At 44.5% G+C, this 19,981-nt stretch overlaps 1 protein-coding gene across 1 annotated transcript in view; it reads left to right on the forward strand.

Moving 5' to 3' along the window:
* LOC106568853 (glypican-5) overlaps positions 1–19,981 on the forward strand; it is a 202,349-nt gene that overhangs the window by 98,933 nt on the left and 83,435 nt on the right. Inside the window, exon 8 of the mRNA XM_045693658.1 lies at positions 16,471–16,591. Within this exon, the coding sequence (XP_045549614.1) occupies positions 16,471–16,591 (121 nt within the window). The remainder of the gene's footprint in view (positions 1–16,470; positions 16,592–19,981) is intronic.

The following is a 19,981-nucleotide window of genomic DNA, read 5'->3' on the forward strand; positions in this document are numbered from 1 at the left end:
TGAGTCTTTGAATGAAGAGATTGAGATAAAACTGTCCAGTTTGAGTGTTTGTTGCAGCTCGTTCCATTCGCTAGCTGGCCCAGATGGTTTTTTGGGGTCAAGTTTAAGGAGCTCCTTTAGCACCTCGGTCTCAGTGACCACCTGCAGGGAGAAACTTTGTAGCAGGGCAGGTGAAAAACAGGGAGAAGCATCGGATATAGTCGCATTCGAAGGGGTGGGAGATGAGGAAATGTTGGACGGGCAAGGAGGCATGGCTGAGTCAAATAGGAATCCTGACTTAATGAAGTAGTGATTAAAGAGCTCAGCCACGTGCTTCTTGTCAGTAACAACCACATCATCAACGTTAAGGGACATGGGCAGCTGTGAAGAGCAGGTTTTATTCTCCAGGTCTTTAACCGTTTTCCAGAACTTCTTGGGGTTAGACCCAAAGAGAGAGAACTGCTCCTTAAAGTAACTAACTTTGGCCTTCCAGATAGCCTGAGTGCACTTATTTCTCTTTTGCCTGAACGATAGCCAGTCAGCATGAGTATGCGTGTGCCGAGCCTTTCGCCAAATGCAATTCTTGAGGTGGAGTAACTCTGCAATATCACTGTCGAACAAGGGGCTGAACCTGTTTTTAATGATCATTTTCTTTATGGGGGCGTTTGTTAACAATACCACTGAAGGTCCAAGCGTCTTCGACAGAGGGGGATCAAGCTGATTCTATACCATTTTACAGAGGCCAGTCCATGAAGGAAACAATTCCTCATTAAAGTTTTTTAGCAAGCGTCTATGACAAATCAGGACAGGTCATTTCACTGAGCAGCCATTAGGAACACAGGCTGTAAAACAGTGATCACTAAGGTCATTACAGAAAACACCAGACTGATACCAATCAGGATTTTTTGTGAGGATAACATCGAGGAGAGTAGCCTTTTCTGGGTGTTTGGAGTCATTGCTTGTGGGATTGGTAATAATCTGAGAAAGATTTAGGGAGTCCAATTGCTTTAGGACTTGGTCAGGTGGTTTAAGCATGTCCCAGTTTAGGTCATCTAGCAGGACAAATTCAGACTTGGTATAAGGGACCAGGAGAGAGATTAGGGCAGGTAGGGTACAGGCCGGTGCTGACGGAGGACGATAGCACCCAGCAACAGTCAACAAAGAGCTATTTGAAAGTTTAATGCTTAAAACCAGCAAATCAAACTGTTTGGGGACAGACTTGGTGGAGACAACCAAGCACTGAAGGTGATCCTTGGTAAAGATTACCACTCCCCCATCTTTGGAAGATCTGTCTTGCCGAAAACGATTATAACCAGGAAGGTTAACATCAGTATTCAAAACACTCTACCTTAACCACGTCTCAGTAATGACCAACACGTCTGGATTGGAGCTGTGAACCCACACTTTCAATTGATCCATTTTAGGTAATGAGCTTCTAGTGTTTAACGTGCAGAAAACCCAGGCTTTTACGGGAGCAGAAATCAGTGAAGCAGATATCAGAGCACAAGTCAGAATTGGGGCTAGCAGCAGTAGATGGGCCAGGGTGTACATGCACATTTCCAGATATCATCAACAGTAATACAATCAAGGCACGGCAGTGCTGATTTATGACATCTGAATGTGCATCAGATGGCAACAAGATCATATTGTACAGCAATTTCATCAGGTAACATGAATATAAAGCTGGCGAGAGGTGTTTAGAATGGGATAGGAGGCCAAAAGTCAGTGTAACCAATAGAGAGTCAGAGTCCTGAGTGTGGGAACAAACATAGTCTGTCCCACGGTTGGGTAAAGAAAGTTTGTAGTCAACAAAGCATGCAGGAGTCATGAGGCAAATATCAAAGTAGCAAAATATATATATTTTTTTAGATATAACTACTTGAGGCTAGCCGTTGTAAGTTCAGAGTCACTCGCCCCAACAGTGCGTGTGGGCTGTAGGCGAGCGAAAGCTCGGGAGAGAGGGGGGAGTGTGGTAGAGGTACCTGAACCAGACAGGGGGAGACAGGCCAGGGCAGACGGTGAACAGATCAACAGGTGGAATCCAAGCAGCAGTGCAGCAGGCAACGGGAGTAGGTGTCACACCCACTTGGGAGAAGCTTTTATTTCTGGAGGCAGATATCTTGTAGAAAATGCCAGTGAATGGTCTTTGAACAGCAGGAGGGGGCTTCAAAACGAACATGTGGTTTCCATGTGTTTGATGCCATTCCTTTCGCTCCGGCCTCCCCTCAGCAGCCTCCTGTGACCCAGACACACAGACCAGTATGTACGTCAGTGGAGGCTGGTGGGAAGAGCTATAGGAGGATGAGCTCATTGTAATGGCTGGAATGGAATAAAGGGAACGGAGTCAAACGTGGTTTCCATATGTTTGATACCGTTCCATCTTTTCCATTCCAGCCATTACAATGAGCCTGTCCTCCTATAGCTTCTCCAACTAGCCTCCTCTGATGTACTTCCACACCCAGCAAATGGTAAACGCTACAGCACATTGACACAATGCCTGTGTTATATCTACTCACCACCAGAGGGCATCAGTGTACTAGAATTACACCAGGCTTCATACAGTCTTCAACCTACTGTGTCTTGACAATGGCTTTATTCTCACCACTCTGTGAGTTATGCTCTTAAAGTAGGTATGATGGAATGATCCATACTGTCTAGGGATGTTACAATCCTTTAGTCCTGTCAGTACATGTGTTAGTGTGCAACCTTTGAGGGACAGGATATGTGTTTATTTTTATTTAACCTTTATTTAACTAGGCAAGTCAGCTAAGAACAAATTCTTATTTTCAATGACGGCCTAGGAACAGTGGGTTAACTGCCTTGTTCAGGGGCAGAACGACAGATTTGTACCTTGTCAGCTCAGGGATTCAATCTAGCAACCTGGCAGTTACTGGCCCAAAGCTCTAACCACTAGGCTACCTGCCGCCCCAATATGAGGACACTACAGTGAGGGAAAAAAGTATTTGATCCCCTGCTGATTTTGTACGTTTGCCAACTGACAAAGAAATTATCAGTCTATAATTTTAATGGTAGGTTTATTTGAACAGTGAGAGACAGAATAACAACAAAAAAATCCAGAAAAACACGTCAAAAATGTTATAAAATGATTTGCATTTTCATGAGGGAAATAAGTATTTGACCCCTCTGCAAAACATGACTTAGTACTTGGTGGCAAAACCCTTGTTGGCAATCACAAAGTTCAGACGTTTCTTGTAGTTGGCCACCAGGTTTGCACACATCTCAGGAGGGATTTTGTCCCACTCCTCTTTGCAGATCTTCTCCAAGTCATTAAGGTTTCAAGGCTGACGTTTGGCAACTCGAACCTTCAGCTCCCTCCACAGATTTTCTCTGGGATTAAGGTCTGGAGACTGGCTAGGCCACTCCAGGACCTTAATGTGATTCTTCTTGAGCCACTCCTTTGTTGCCTTGGCCATGTGTTTTGGGTCATTGTCATGCTGGAATACCCATCCACGACCCATTTTCAATGCCCTGGCTGAGGGAAGGAGGTTCTCACCCAAGATTTGACGGTACATGGACCCGTCCATCGTCCCTTTGATGCAGTGAAGTTGTCCTGTCCCCTTAGCAGAAAAACACCCCCAAAGCATAATGTTTCCACCTCCATGTTTGATGGTGGGGATGGTGTTCTTGGGGTCATAGGCAGCATTCCTCCTCCTCCAAACACGGCGAGTTGAGTTGATGCCAAAGTGCTCCATTTTGGTCTCATCTGACCACAACATTTTCACCCAGTTGTCCTCTGAATCATTCAGCTGTTCATTGGCAAACTTCAGACATGTATATGTGCTTTCTTGAGCAGGGGGACCTTGCGGGCACTGCAGGATTTCAGTCCTTCACAGCGTAGTGTGTTACCAATTGTTTTCTTGGTGACAATGGGCCCAGCTGCCTTGAGATCATTGACAAGATCCTCCCGTGTAGTTCTGGGCTGATTCCTCGCCGTTCTCATGATCATTGCAACTCCACGAGGTGAGATCTTGCATGGAGCCCCAGGCCGAGGGAGATTGACAGTTATTTTGTGTTTCTTCCATTTGCGAATAATCGCACCAACTGTTGTCACCTTCTCACCAAGCTGCTTGGCGATGGTCTTGTAGCCCATTCCAGCCTTGTGTAGGTCTACAGTCTTGTCCCTGACATCCTTGGAGAGCTCTTTGGTCTTGGCCATGGTGGAGAGTTTGGAATCTGATTGATTGATTGCTTCTGTGGACAGGTGTCTTTTATACAGGTAACACGCTGAGATTAGGAGCACTCCTTTTATGAGTGTGCTCCTAATCTCAGCTCGTTACCTGTATAAAAGACACCTGGGAGCCAGAAATCTTTCTTATTGAGAGGGGGTCAAATACTTATTTCCCTCATTAAAATGCAAATCAATTTATAACATTTTTGACATGCGTTTTTCTGGATTTTTTTGTTGTTATTCTGTCTCTCACTGTTCAAATAAACCTACCATTAAAATTATAGACTGATCATTTCTTTGTCAGTGGGCAAACGTACAAAATCAGCAGGGGATCAAATACTTGTTTCCCTCACTGTATACTCTGAAAAAACGGTGCTATCTAGAACCTAAAATGGTTCTTCGGCTGTCCCCCATAGGAGAACCCTTTGAAGAACGCTTTTTGGTTCCCGGTAGAACCCTCTACCTGAAAACCCTCCTTTTTCCTAAGATTGTACTGAAATGATTGTTTTCTTATACCTCTGTCTCTTATAACCTCTAACAAGAGAGTGATTTATTCCATCATGTTAACAAGCTGGGCATGACTAATGTTCAGCCACTTAAGAAGTGACTCTGCTGCTGCTGCTGCTTGGGACAAATAAAGTATCCTCTTGATCCCAGGCTCATTTGGGGAGAGGCAATGAGAGGTTATCTGGCTTCTCTACCAAACAGAGGGAGTGTGGGTGTGTGTGTGTGTGTGTATGTGTGTACATTATTGTATTGTCATTACTCTGTGTAAAGTCATTAGAGTTACCTGGTTGGGGTGTGATTATTCTTTCTCTCTTTTGTGCTACCTGCTGTGAGTTTGTGTGCTGCAGTCATTTTTCTGTTTAATAGAGAGAGAGAAAGAAAACGATTGAAAGAGAGAACTGAAATCTGTCTCCGTGGCTGCTATTCTGTTCTGCTCTGTACTGGGCTGAGGTGGAGTGAATGTCAACAGTAACCCACAGTTAACCGGAGTGAGCTATTGCCAAGGCGAGATGGAGCCAGCCCTAATAACCACACTGTACCATAACAGAGGCAGAACCTCCTCTCCTCTCTCTCCCTCCCCAATCTCCCTCCTACCCTCGCTCCCTCCATTTTTCTCCTTACGTCTCCCTCCCTCTCTCCCTCCCCCACTCTGGCACTAGCAGGGTTGACCGACTCACTTTCTCTGCCCCTCCTTGGATGGATTAGTGTGGTTGAGTCATAATGGGACAGAAGTTAGGATTTCCGTCTATCCCTAGTCTCAGTCTGTCAGTCTGTCTGTCGGTATGGGTGGATTACAGAGAGGAAGAATAGCAACCATCTAATACACTTGTATTACCTCCTAAAGCCTAATGACTGTGTGTGTGTGTGTGTGTGTGTGTGTGTGTGTGTGTGTGTGTGTGTGTGTGTGTGTGTGTGTGTGTGTGTGTGTGTGTGTGTGTGTGTGTGTGTGTGTGTGTGTGTGTGTGTGTGTGTGTGGTTTCATTGTCCTATAAAAGGATCCTCGTTTCTGTCATGTCACCCCCAGGGCATCTCATCACTCATTACTATGATAGATGAGGGGTGTAAGGCAAGCCAGGGGCAGCGCACACACACACACACACCGCCCATTCCTCCCTAGGGGACCTTTCCAAGCCTTTAATGAGACCACATAGGGCAATGAGTCAGACATTTAACCTAGAATAAGTTTAAAGCACAGTCAAGGCATTATGGAATAGAAATAGAATATATAGAACAACCAATTCGAGTCATTTTAATTCTATAGCATTAGGGTCCCTGGTTACTCTCCCACATACTCATAGGTTCACAGGCCAGTGGCTTTTGAAAGAGACTATCACTCTAGACTTTCAATGTGTATCCAGTAGGAGGCTGTATTACCTTGTTAGAACCACAGGGGGGCAGTGTGGGAGCAGACTTTTTTTTAACCTTTATTTAACTCGGCAAGTTTAAGAAAAAAGGATTTTACAATGACGGTCTACCCCAGCCAAACCCGGAAGACGCTGGGCCAATTGTGTGCCCCCCTATGGGACTCCCAATCACAGCCGGTTGTGATACAGCCCAGGATTGAACCAGGGTCTGTAATGACACTGCTAGCACTAAGATGCAGTGCCTTAGACCGCTGCGCCACTCAGGAGCCCCAGACTAGCTCCTATTTCCCCACTGTGGTACCAGAAAGGAAAATAAAGCTTGTTCACACAATCGTAAAGTACTCTACATTACATGCACGCGCACGCACACACAAACACACACACCTCTTACCCTACAAACCTGTTGCAAGGAGTACGTCACTTACACCAAATTAATTTAGCTCTTTCCAGTGGTGGAAAGTGGTGGATAAATCGATACTTGTTCATTAGCCTGGAGTACACTCTTAGAAAAAAGGTGCCATACAACCTTAACGGGTTCTTCGGGTGTCCCCATAGGAAAACCTTTTGAAGAACCCTTTTGGGTTCCATGTGGAACCCTTTCTACAGAGGATTCCACATGGAACCCACAAGGGTTCTACCTGGAACCAAAAAGGGTTCACCTATGGGGACAGCCAAAGAACCCTTTTGGAACCCTATTTTGAAGTGGTGTAGTGGTGAAAGGAAACATATTCAAATCAAATCAAATGTTATTTGTCACATGCGCCGAATACATCAGGTGAAATACTTATTTCCCTCATTAAAATGCAAATCATTTCATAACATTTTTTACATGCGTTTTCTTGATTTTTTTGTTGTTATTCTATCTCTCACTGTTCAAATAAACCGACTATTAAAATTATAGACTGATAATTTCTTTGTAAGAGGGGAAACATACAAAATCAGCAGGGGATCAAATACTTTTTCCCCCCACTGTATATATCAACGAATTGGCGAGGGCACTAGAACAGTCTGCAGCACCCAGCCTCACCCTACTAGAATCTGAAGTCAAATGTCTACTGTTTGCTGATGACCTGGTGCTTCTGTCCCCAACCAAGGAGGGCCTGGAGGGCCTACAGCAGCACCTAGATCTTTTGCACAGATTATGTCAGACCTGGGCCCTGCCGGTAAATCTCAGTAAGACAAAAATAATGGTGTTCCAAAAAGGGTTCAGTTGTCAGGACCACAAATACAAATTCCATCTAGACACTGTTGCCCTAGAGCACACAAAAAACTATACATACACAATCGTTTCAAAAGTTTGGGGTCACTTAGAAATGTCCTTGTTTTAAAAAAAAAAAACATTTTCGTCCATTAAAAGAACATAAAATTGATCAGAAATACAGTGTAGACATTGATAATGTTGTAAATGACTGTTGTAGCTGGAAATGGCTGATTTTTAATGGAATATCTACATAGGCGTACAGAGGCCCATTATCAGCAACCATCACTCCTGTGTTCCAATGGCATGTTGTGTTAGCTAATCCAAGGTAATCATTTTAAAAGGCTAACTGATCAACTGGCAGCTTCGTTAAATAGTACCCAGAAAACACCAGTCTCAATGTCAATAGTGAAGAGGCGACTCCAGGATGCTAACCTTCTAGGCAGAGTTCCCCTGTCCAGTATCTGTGTTCTTTTGCCCATCTTAATCCTTTATTTTTATTGGCCAGTCTGAGATTTGGCTTTTTCTTTGCAACTCTGCCTAGAAGGCCAGCATCCCGGAGTCGCCTCTTCACTATTGACGTTGAGACTGGTGTTTTGCGGGTACTATTTAATGAAGCTGCCAGTTGAGGACTTGTGAGGCATCTGTTTCTCAAACTAGACAGTCTAATGTACTTGTCCTCTTGCTCAGTTGTGCACCGGGGGCCTCCCACTCATATTTCTATTCTGGTTAGCGCCAGTTTGCGCTGTTCTATGAAGGGAGTAGTACACAGCGTTGTACGAGATTTTCAATTTCTTGGCAATTTCTCGCATGGAATAGCCTTAATTTCTCAGAACAAGAATATACTGATGAGTTTCAGAAGAAAGTTCTTTGTTTCTGGCCATTTTGAGCCTGTAATCCTACCCACAAATACTGATGCTCCAGATACTCAACTAGTCTAAAGAAGGCCCGTTTTATTGCTTCTTTAATCAGAACAACAGTTTTCAACTGTGCTAACATAATTGCAAAAGGGTTTTCAAATGATCAATTAGCCTTTTAAAATGATGAACTTGGATTAGCTAACACAACGTGCCATTGGAACACAGGAGTGATGGTTGCTGATAATGGGCATCTGTATGCCTATGTAGATATTCCATAAAAAAAAACTGCAGTTTCCAGCTACAACAGTCATTTACAACATTAACAATGTTTACAATGTATTGCTGATCAATCTGTTGTTATTTTAATAGACATAACATTTGCTTTTCTTTCAAAAACAGGGACATTTCTATGTGACCCCAAACTTTTGAATGATAGTGTACCTCGGCCTAAACATCAGCGCCACAGGTAACTTCCACAAAGCTGTGAATGAACTGAGAGACAAGGCAACAAGGGCCTTCTATGCCATCAAAAGGAACATAAAATTCGACATGCCAATTAGGATCTGGTTAAACATACTTGAATCAGTTATAGAACCCATTGCCCTTTATGGTTGTGAGGTCTGGGGTCCGCTCACCAACCAAGAATTTACAAAATGGGACAAATACCAAATTGAGACTCTGCATGCAGAATTCTGTTCACAAGCACAAACAGACCCCACAGAGCCCCATGTCAGCAACACAATTAGACACAACCAAATAATGAGAAAACAAAAAGATAAATACTTGACACATTGGAAAGAATTAACAAAAAAACAGAGCAAACTAGAATGCTATTTGCAACTAAACAGAGAGTACACAGTGGCAGAATACCTGACTACTTTGACTGACCCAAAGTTAAGGAAAGCTTTGACTATGTACAGACTCAGCGAGCATAGCCTTGCTATTGAGAAAGGCCGCCATAGGCAGTCTCAAGAGAAGACAGACTATGTGCAAAATGAGATGGAGACTGAGCTGCACTTCCTAACTTCCTGCCAAATGTATGACCATATTAGAGACACATATTTCCCTCAGATTACACAGATCCACAAAGAATTTAAAAATAAAATGTTGTTCTACTGGGGGAAATACCACAGTGTGCCGTCACAGCATCAATATTTGTGACCTGTTGCCACAAGAAAAGGGCAACCAGTGAAGAACAAACACCATTGTAAATACAACCCATATTTATGTTTATTTATTTTCCCTTTTGTACTTAAACTATTTGCACATCATTACAACACTGCATATAGTCATAATATGACATTTGAAATGTCTTTATTCTTTTGGAACTTCTGTGAGTGTAATGTTTACTGTTAACTTGTATTGTTTATTTCACTTTTGTTTATTATCTACTTAATTTGCTTTGGCAATGTTAACATATGTTTCCCATGCCAATAAAGCCTTTACATTGAAATTGAAATTGAATTTAGAGAAAGTAAGAGAGAGAGAGAGGGAGAACGAGAGAGAGAGAGGGAGAGCGAGAGAGGGAGAGAGAGAGAGAGAAAAAGAGAGAGAGAGGGAAAGAGAGAGAAAAGAGAGAGAGAAAGAGAGAGAGAGAGAAAGAGAGAGAGAGCGAGAGAGAGAGAGAGAGGGAGAGAGAGAGAGAAAGAGAGAGAGAGAGAGAAAGGGGGAAAGAGTGTAGCCCACAGAGAATGTGTTAATTGGCATTAATGATGAGAGCTGAGCTATAGCAGACACATCTAGCATGCGGAGAGAGAGAGAGGGAGGGAAAGAGAGAGATAAATAAAAGGAAAGAATTACAGGTGTATATAATAGGACTAATTGCAGGTTATCAGACTTGATATAGAGACAAGGTAATTACAGCCTCAGAAAAAGGTGTGTGTTCATAATTATTTGTGATTAATCAGTCATTAATCTCTCTGGCTGTATTTTTTAAAATCTATTTCTTGGTTGGTTCCCTTCTCTCCTTGTCTCTCTCCGTCTCTCTTTCCATCTCTCCTCCCTCACTCCCTTTACCACACAGCCGTAACCACATGGGACATGTACCACTGCCACCAGAAGTCTCAGGAATTCCTCCTTGTCCCAGCAGCCTTTGGGGGCATGTAAAGTCAGCATGCCATCTTTCTACCCATGAGTCCACACTCTCCATCACTCCCCATGCCCCACCCTCTTACCCCGTCTGCCTCTCGTCTCCTACGTCTACCTTCATCTCTCCTTATCTCTCCTTGTCTTTCCTCTTCTCACCCCATTTAGCTCAACCCTACCCCTCCCTGCTGAAATTGGAGGCAGACGTTAGGCCCTGGGAGAGCTGCAACGGTGTGTTTGGAACATTTGAAACTGGTTCAACAATTGTCTCACCTCCTACCCCTTCCTGCTTTCCCATTGAACTATTTAGCAAATCTAATCAGCATTATAGAACTGTCCTGTACCCTTTAGTACTGCTGCTGGCCACTGTCCCTGTGGGGCTGAAGTCAGTCTACCCGGTGACTGATGAGTCAGAGATAGAGACAGCCCGGGACACAGCAGACATGTCATGTTATCACTCCAGACAAGAACAGAATCCCCGGACAGAATGACGACAAGCTCCTAACACTGTATCCTCAGGAGAACTGACGGCCTCAATGCGATAGCTCCTAATCCTGATGTCAGATATCATTGGAATGTTACCTGACGTTGTAGGAACGTTCACTGTTTGCTGGGATCTATGCTGTTACCCTGCTACGTAGCAGTACTGTTACATGTCTCTCAGCTGGATCACATTTTATTTGATTATTATCTATGCTCGTATTATCTCTATTATCAGCTATTACAGGAGTCTTCGGTGATGTACAGTAAGCTAGGGGCCATCCTCATTACATAGGGTTCTTGCTATACTTGCGTTGTCATACTGTATTCTCTTGTAGAGGACTGTCTGGGGGTCAGGGTAGTTCTTGTTGATGATTGGATGGTATTGGTTATAACTACAGTGCCTGGAATGTTGCCTGATCTGGTCAACCTCTCTCCCACCCCCTCGACCCCCTCAACTCACACCCCCATGTCCACAGGGTCCACCTGACTACAGTTACACTTCTTTTGTCCCACAGCTTTTCTCTGCAGCTTCTGTCTCTGTCTCCTGGCTGGGTTATGTGTTTCACCTGGGGCTAGGCACCTGTGCTGGCTTGGTTCTGTACTTCTCACGGGGAGCAAGGGTCCTCTTGAAATATAATGCCAGGGTGGCCCTGTCTAGTTGAGTGAGTAGCAGTGCTAGGCTAGCTAGAGGCTGGGTGCTAGGCTAGCTAGAGGCTAGGTTCTGTACTTCTCACGGGGAGCAAGGGTCCTCTTGAAATATAATGCCAGGGTGGCCCTGTCTAGTTGAGTGAGTAGCAGTGCTAGGCTAGCTAGAGGCTGGGTGCTAGGCTAGCTAGAGGCTGGGTGCTAGGCTAGCTAGAGGCTGGGTGCTAGGCTAGCTAGAGGCTGGGTGCTAGGCTAGCTAGAGGCTAGGTTCTAGGCTAGCTAGAGGATGGGTGTTAGTCTAGCTAGAGACTAGGTTCTAGGCTAGCTAGAGGCTGGGTGCTAGTAGGTGCTATGCTAGCTGGAGGCTAGGTGCTAGGCTAGCATCACCATTGGCCATTTGGCTTTAGAAGACACATTTTCTGTTTGGGTCAATTTTAGGTTCCATTTTCAGTGACATCCATCCATCACTACATTCCTCCATTCCTTTGTCATCCCTCTTGCCCCCTCATTGCCATTATACATCACGAATGGGTGCGGCAGGTAGCCTAGCCGTTAAGAGCATTAGGCCAGTAACCGTAAGGTCACTGGTTGAAATCGACAAGCTGTATCCCATAGGGCGGCGCACAATTGGCCCAGCATCGTCCGGGTTTGGCCAGTGGTAGGCCGTCATTGTAAATACGAATTTGTTCTTAACTGGCTTGCCTAGTTAAATAAAGGTTCAAAAAAATGTAATAAAATAAAGAAATAAAAATCCCTGAGCCGATGAATTGCTCCTTTAAGCATCTGCTAATTGACTCCAATGTAAAGGGGAAAGTAAGAATGAGATAGGGAATAGCTAGACATGGGTGTATTTCTTCATATCGTCACAGTGCAACCCACTCACAGTATAAACATCACTTTAAACCTAGATCGCCATTGAAGCGTTAGGCCTAAGTTATGTGGTGCCGTGGAAACAGCCTACAATTTTTGTTTGTTTGTTTGTATGTTTATGTGTTGGACGTGGTCGTGGTGGTCATGCTAGCTGTTGGCTGACCGGAGCGTATCTGATTGGCCGATAGAAACAGATTAAAGCTGAACTCGGCCCACTCTCAGCCAATAGACCGTGGTCTAGCGGAGATCGTCGCCACTGCACACAGCATGCCGGAACTTGCTCTATCCCCCATTTCATCCAGTCTCAAGTGTTTGTTTGTTTGTTTCCAGCTAAAGCGCTAGAGTCATTGAGTGGAATTAAGCTTTGCTTGTGCATTGTTGTCAATTGGCCTTACACTGCTGCTGCTGCTATCACAGAATCTACATTATAGCAGCCAAAACCCTGATAGGGCATGTGGTGTTGAAATTCTTTGAACCCGACCCTGGTCCAACCCAAGTCCCGCCACAGCCCAGCTTTGGTATGGAGCTCCACGAAAACTCTGGGTTCAGCCCAAGATCTAACACATGTTAGTGATGAGGGCTAGGATTCTGTGGGTCCATCCCAGCCCCTCTTCGGTATGCTTTAGGCCTCTTTGACCCAACGTAGCCCCAGAGAGAGACTAGGAGAGAGAGCAGAATGAGAGAGAGAGAGGGAGAGAGAGAGAGAGAGAGAGCACCTTGTTCAGGCTCGCCTACGCATGACCTCTGGCAGCTCTCCCTCTTCTCCTTCCCCCTCTCCTTCCCCACCTCTCTCCTCTATTAAACGTCCCAGAACACTTTAACTGGAACAGTGGGGTCTTTGAAGTACTCACATTCTAAGCTGTATTGTCATTATAAGTGCATGTGTTTGTGTACGGGATTTGGCATTTTTTTAAATATTTGACTGAGTGCGTCTGAAAGAGTGTGTGTGTGTGTGTGTGTGTGTGTGTGTGTGTGTGTGTGTGTGTGTGTGTGTGTGTGGACTGTATGCGTGTGTGTATGTGTGTGTTTACTGTGTTATTACAGGCCAGTCTGGGGATCTTTGTTTATTAAATACTTGTCTGAGTGTCTCTTCACCATTAGTGACTAACTTCATTTGTTTAATGGAAGTCGCTGTGAGTGTGGTTCAGTTATCAGTGTGTGAGAACAGTGTGGCCTTTCCTAAACAAAGACTTCATTTCAGACCAGAGTATTTCAACATGTCCAACCTCCTCATAAACCCTTATAAGTCTCTCTCTCTCTCTCTCTCTCTCTCTCTCTCTCTCTCTCTCTCTCTCTCTCTCTCTCTTCTTTCTTTCTCAGTCTTTCCCTCTCCTCTCCATCTCTCTCACTCAGGACTTCTAAACCCATGTATTCCTCTGGGCTCCTTAAAATCTTAATAGTCATATATCATAGTGACCAGAGTTTAGTGCTGTGGCGAGTGCCAGAGGAGAATGGAGAAGAATTGTGTGTGTGTGTGTTTAAATGGGGACATGGTCAACAACACTCCACATTCGTTTTCAACAACCCTCCACACTCATTTTCAACAACCCTCCACACTCATTTTCAACAACTCTCCACACTCGTTGCCAGGGTGACAGTAAGAGTTGACAGGCGTCATCTACTAGGAAGTAGACCCAAACAACGCTAAAGGAACCCTCCATTTCAAGACCTCAGTGCCCTTCAGTGTTTCAGCGTTTTTTCCTCCCTCCATGTTGTGTGTGTGTGTGTGTGTGTGTGTGTGTGTGTGTGTGTGTGTGTGTGTGTGTGTGTGTGTGTGTGTGTGTGTGCGCCCCAGGTTCCGCGAAGCCACATTTCACTCTTTCCTCCAGCCATGGCCTCTGGGTCTCCCTGTTAGCTTATAGACTTTACAGCAGCGCCATCATTAGTGAAATGTGTGTGTGGTGGTAGTGCGTGTGGGTGAATGTCTTGGCCTGAGGCTATAGCTTGACGCTTACACGGCTCAGTAGTTGAGAGGTCCAGGGGCAGGGTATGGCCAGAAAGACATCATTAGTGAGTGGTGTGTGTGTGTGTGTGTGTGTGTGTGTGTGTGTGTGTGTGTGTGTGTGTGTGTGTGTGTGTGTGTGTGTGTGTGTGTGTGTGTGTGGACGTTAAGGTTAGATCAATAAGGCCTTTAAGTCTGTATGCAAATATAGTCTATGATACAGCACACACACACACACACACACACACTTACTCCACCCAACCGTTGTCCACTGAGATTGTTTTGTTGCGTTTAGCAAGCCTAATTGAATTGGAGACGTGTGTTAGCTAATCGAGATGGAGAGCTTTAGAGTGTCAAACTTGTGTGTGTGTATGCGCGTGTTCCTGTGTTCGTGGTGAAATGCAAGAGGGGTGAATGGGAAAAGAAGGAGGGAGGAAGGGGGAGAGGAGCTAAATCAAATTGTTTGCTCAATTAGATGTGTCAATGGCCTGAACCGTCTGACCTCACAAACATGATCACAAGCCGCCCACGCACGCACGCAAGCACACACACACACACACACTGATTCTCTCATACAATTGCCCATTCACGCTCTGACATACATAAAGGCATCTCCCTCTCTTCACTAGTACTGTAATACTCAGTTATATAAACTATAGCTGGCAGATGTTGAGATGAATCTGATGGACTGGCCATGTAATATACTGTAGAAGATAAGATGAGATAAGATAGGACTTTATGTGAACTTATCTTTAATTATGTTTTTTTGTCCATTGAAGACCATTCAAAAAGCCTACAAAAGTTTAAAAACTATAAGGCTGAGGGGCAGTCACTCCTGGTAACTTTCACGCCGTGACCCAACTCTGCCATATGATATTCAGTTTCAAGCCCTGAATTCACACACACACGCGACACACACACACACACACACACACACACACACACACACACACACACACACACACACACACACACACACACACACACACACACACACACACACACACACACATACATCCCATCCCATCACTCTCATTGATACCCTATTCTACACTCTAAAATATTCCTGTTAACTTAGCTTTCTCTATCAGAATACAACCCTGTCAATACTCCCACCCCCTCACCCAACCAAGTCATAGCCCAGCCTGACACTCTCTTTACCTTTCAACCCAAGCAATGGAAAGGCATTTGTCTTTTCAATTCATAATTGATGTCAGGGGAAGTAGGGATAAGTCAGACAGGCTTCAGGACCTGCAGGTGCAATTAGAGAGAGAGACAGAGGGGGAGGAGAGAGCGATGCAAGGAGAGGGTAACAGAGGGGGAGAGAAAGCGAGAGAGAGAGTTAGAGCATTAGCAATGCAAACCACTCTGAGGAGAGATGAAGAGAAGAGAGAGGTGGCGCTAGGGGAGGTTTAATACTTCTATTGCGACTCGGTGAAGTGCTGTTCCATCTAGAGGAAGAGGAGGTATAGATACACTTTAACAAGACGTCACAGATCACAAACCAGCCATAATTCAGTTCACCGTGATAATAGGCTTTTATTTTGGAGTACATCTTAGGTGAACTCACCCATACTCTATACACACAACCGGAACTTGAAGAAAAACATCATTTGATTTGATGCCAGCACATATGGGAGATTCTCTACCCAAACCCCCATAACCCTGTTAAGTTGTTTTGGATCGCTCCACCTGCAGCCTGCTGAATCGCAGCCATGAGGAGACACACACACACACACACACACACACACACACACACACACACACACACACACACACACACACACACACACACACACACACACACACACACACACACACACACACACACACACACACACAGCACTTCCAGTACCTCTCCTTCAGTCGTCAAAAGAGCAAAGAACTGCTCATACAGGACAGTACCAGCACCTCTCCTGTAATGTATAGTGATTTAGGATGGGCTTCTCTGAGAAGGCAGGGTTGCTGACAATGTGCTGGACAAACTGTCCTCATCACTTTGAGTGGATCCAAAGTGCTTTTGTTCTACTTTAGATTTTAAAACAGACTTGAAGGGCTAAGCTGGAGAATGTCATGAATAATATAGCGGAGACATGATCATTTATTCTACAGTGTTATGCACTTTGAATGTTTGGGTTTTGATGCATATTGAATGAGGGTTGGATGTTTGTAGACATATAATCCCAATTGTAATGTGATGCAATGTCGCTGTTTTTATTGCACACGTTCAACAAGCGAACGATCAATTAAGTCCCTCTCTCTTTCTCTCTCTCTCCCTCTCCCTCTGTCCCCTCCATCCTCTCTCTCTCTCTCTCTCTCTCGCTGTCTCTCTCTCTCTCTCTCTCCAGTTATACAGGCAGAGTGGTCGGGAACGGTCTCCAGGCCCAGAAGCAGAACCCAGAGGTCAAAGTTCGCAGCCCAAACCCCGAACTGGCCGTGGTGAAGGAGAGGCTGGAGCGCTTCAACCAGGTAGGCCCTCCCTCCAGCCTCACGCCGTTACCACGGTTCCACTAACACACTGCCGAGCTAGCTATAGTCACATACAGCATTGGACCAGGTAGGCCCTCCCTCCAGCCTCACGCCGTTACCACGGTTCCACTAACACACTGCCGAGCTAGCTATAGTCACATACAGCACAAACAGATCTGGGACCAGGTAGGCCCTCCCTCCAGCCTCACGCCGTTACCACGGTTCCACTAACACACTGCCGAGCTAGCTATAGTCACATACAGCACAAACAGATCTGGGACCAGGCAAAGGTGAAGTCGGTTAATGCTCAACGGGTTTATACTCTTGTCATTCATTTCCCATGTGAGACGATGGGTATTAGATATACATGTGTAAAGGAACATATTTTTTGTTGTGTGTTGGGTGTGTTGTGCTAGCATGCGTGTAGACTGTACGCTCTCTAAAGGTACAGCGCGTAACTAATCCCCTAGTGATATCTACAGAACAAACCTTCGTTCTGTGGAAGTGGGGCGAGATTATTGGAGGTGGACCCATGTCTCCTACAACAGTGTGTTCCATCAGTGAGAGCAGAGCAGATTCCTACCGTTACTGTGCTGTAAATCTAACCTCAGGGCAGTTGTTGAAGAGGAGCGGAGGAACGTGTGAAACATCATACAGATGCTACAACCTATAGGTAAAACTGGAGAAAATGGTTTGGTCCTATTGGATGGTTCTGGTTATACTGTAGCCCGTTTTATAGTACGTTTGATTCTGTTATGGGATTATTGAACACACCGTGACATGGCGTCTGAGGCGTCGTATTTTGTTAGCTGACCTCCGGTTTGCCGTGTTTCTCTCTTAAACCAACATTGTTTTGGGAGCAAACGATAAAGGAGGGAGACGGAAAGATAGACAGAGAGAGAGAGAGAGAGAGAATGAACGGCAGAGAGAGAGAGCGAGCCAGACATCGGGAGAGAGCGACACTCAGAGAGCAAAAGGTCAGCAGTGAGTGACAGCCAGGCGGAGATGACACAGCGCAGCTTCCAAGTGACACTGTTGTTATGTAGATGAGGATTAGGTCCTGAAAAGGCCCCGGCATAAAGGACCCATTACCCAGGGGTCCCTAGGGGCCATTTGAGGGGACAAACGGGACAGATTCTGTTGCGCCGCTGCCCGCCAGGCCTTTTGTGGCCCCGGCATTCGATACCCTCAGATAGTACACACACTGCCTATCTCTCTCCTTTTATCTCTCTCTCCCTCGCTCATGTTGTCCCCTCCTTTCTCATTCTCCTTCTATCACTGTCCCTCTCTCTCTCTTCGTTTGTTTTATGACCCTCTCTTTTCTCTCACTCTCTGTGCCTGTATCTCACTCTCTCTCTCGCTCACTCTCTCAATTCAATTTCAATTTAAGAGGCTTTGGGAAACATATGTTTACATTGCCAAAGCAAGTGAAATAGATAATGAACAAAAGTGAAATAAACAATAAAAAAATAACAGTAAACATTACACAAGACATTTCAAATGTCATATTATGCCTATATGCAGTGTTGTAATGATGTACAAATAGTTAAAGGACAAAAGGGAAAATAAATAAACATAAATATAAGTTGTATTGACAATTGTGTTTGTTCTTCACTGGTTGCCCTTTTCTTGTGGAAACATGTCACAAATATTGCTGCTGTGATTGCACAGTATGGTATTTCATCCAATAGATATGGGAGTTTATCCAAATTTGATTTGTTTTCAAATTCTTTGTGGGTCTGTGTAATCTGAGGAAATATGTGTCTCTAAAATGGTCATACATTTGGCAGGAGGTTAGGAAGTGCAGCTCAGTTTCCACCTAATTTTGTGGGCAGTGTGCACATAGCCTGTCTTCTTTCTCAATAGCAAGGCCATGCTCACTGAGTCTGTACATACTGTAGTCAAAGATTTCCTTAAGTTTGGGTCAGTCATAGTGGTCAGGTATTCTGCCACTGTGTACTCTCTGTTTAGGGCCAAATAGCATTCTAGTTTGCTCAGTTTTTTTGTAAATTCTTTCCAATATGTCAAGTAATTATCTTTTTGTTTTCTCATGATTTGGTTGAGTCTAATTGTGTTGCTGTCATGGGGCCCTGTGGGGTGTGTTTGTGTTTGTGAACAGAGCCCCAGGACCAGCTTGCTTAGGTGGTTATGGAAGGTTTGGGAATCGCTTCCTTTTAGGTGGTTGTAGAATTTAACGTCTGTTTTCTGGATTTTGATAATTAGCGGGTATCGGCCTAATTCTGCTCTGCATGCATTATTTTGTGTTTTACATTGTCTAGTTTTTCTGTGTGCTCTAGGGCAACAGTGTCTAGATGGAATTTGTATTTGTGGTCCTGGCAACCAGACCTTTTTTGTCTTACTGAGATTTACTGTCAGGGCCCAGGTCTGACATAATCTGTGCAAAAGATCTAGGTGCTTTAGGCCCTCCAGGCCCTCTTTGGTTGGTGACAGAAGCACCAGGTCATCAGCAAACAGTAGACATTTGACTTCTGATTCTAGTAGTGTGAGGCCGGGTGCTGCAGACTGTTCTAGTGCCCTCGCCAATTCGTTGATATATATGTTGAAGAGGGTGAGCCTTAAGCTGCATCCCTGTCCCACCCCACAGCCCTGTGGAAAGAAATGTGTGTTTTTTGGCAATTTTAACCACACACTTGTTGTTTGTGTACATGGATTTTATAATATCGTATGTTTTTCCCCCAACACCACTTTCCATCAATTTGTATAGCAGACCCTCATGGCAAATTGAGTCGAAAGCTTTTTTTAAACCAACAAAGCATGACAAGACTTTGCCCTTGTTTTGGTTTGTTTGTTTGTCAGTTAGGGTGTGCAGGGTGAATACGTGGTCTGTCGTACCGTAATTTGGTAAAAAGCCAATTTGACATTTGCTCAGTACATTGTTTTCCCTGAGGAAATGTACGAGTCTGCTGTTAATGATAATGCAGAGGATTTTCCCAAGGTTGCTGTTGATGCATATCCCACGGTAGTTATTGGGGTCAAATTTGTCTCCACTTTTGTGGATTAGGGAGATCAGTCCTTGTTTCCAAATATTGGGGAACATGCCAGAGCTGAGGATGATGTTAAAGAGTTTAAGTATAGCCAATTGGAATTTGTGGTCTGTATATTTTATCATTTCATTTAGGATACCATCAACCCCACAAGCCTTTTGGGGTTAGAGAGTTTGTATTTTGTCCTGTAGTTCATTCAATGTAATTGGACAATCCAGTGTGTTCTGGTAGTCTTTAATAGTTGATTGTAAGATTTGTATTTGATCATGTATATGTTTTTGGTGTTTGTTCTTTGTTATAGAGCCAAAAAGATTGGAGAAGTGGATTATCCATACATCTCCATTTTGGATTGATAACTCTTTGTGTTGTTGTTTGTTTAGAGTTT

Source organism: Salmo salar, chromosome ssa14 (genome assembly GCF_905237065.1).
Source record: "Salmo salar chromosome ssa14, Ssal_v3.1, whole genome shotgun sequence".
NCBI lineage: Eukaryota > Metazoa > Chordata > Actinopteri > Salmoniformes > Salmonidae > Salmo > Salmo salar.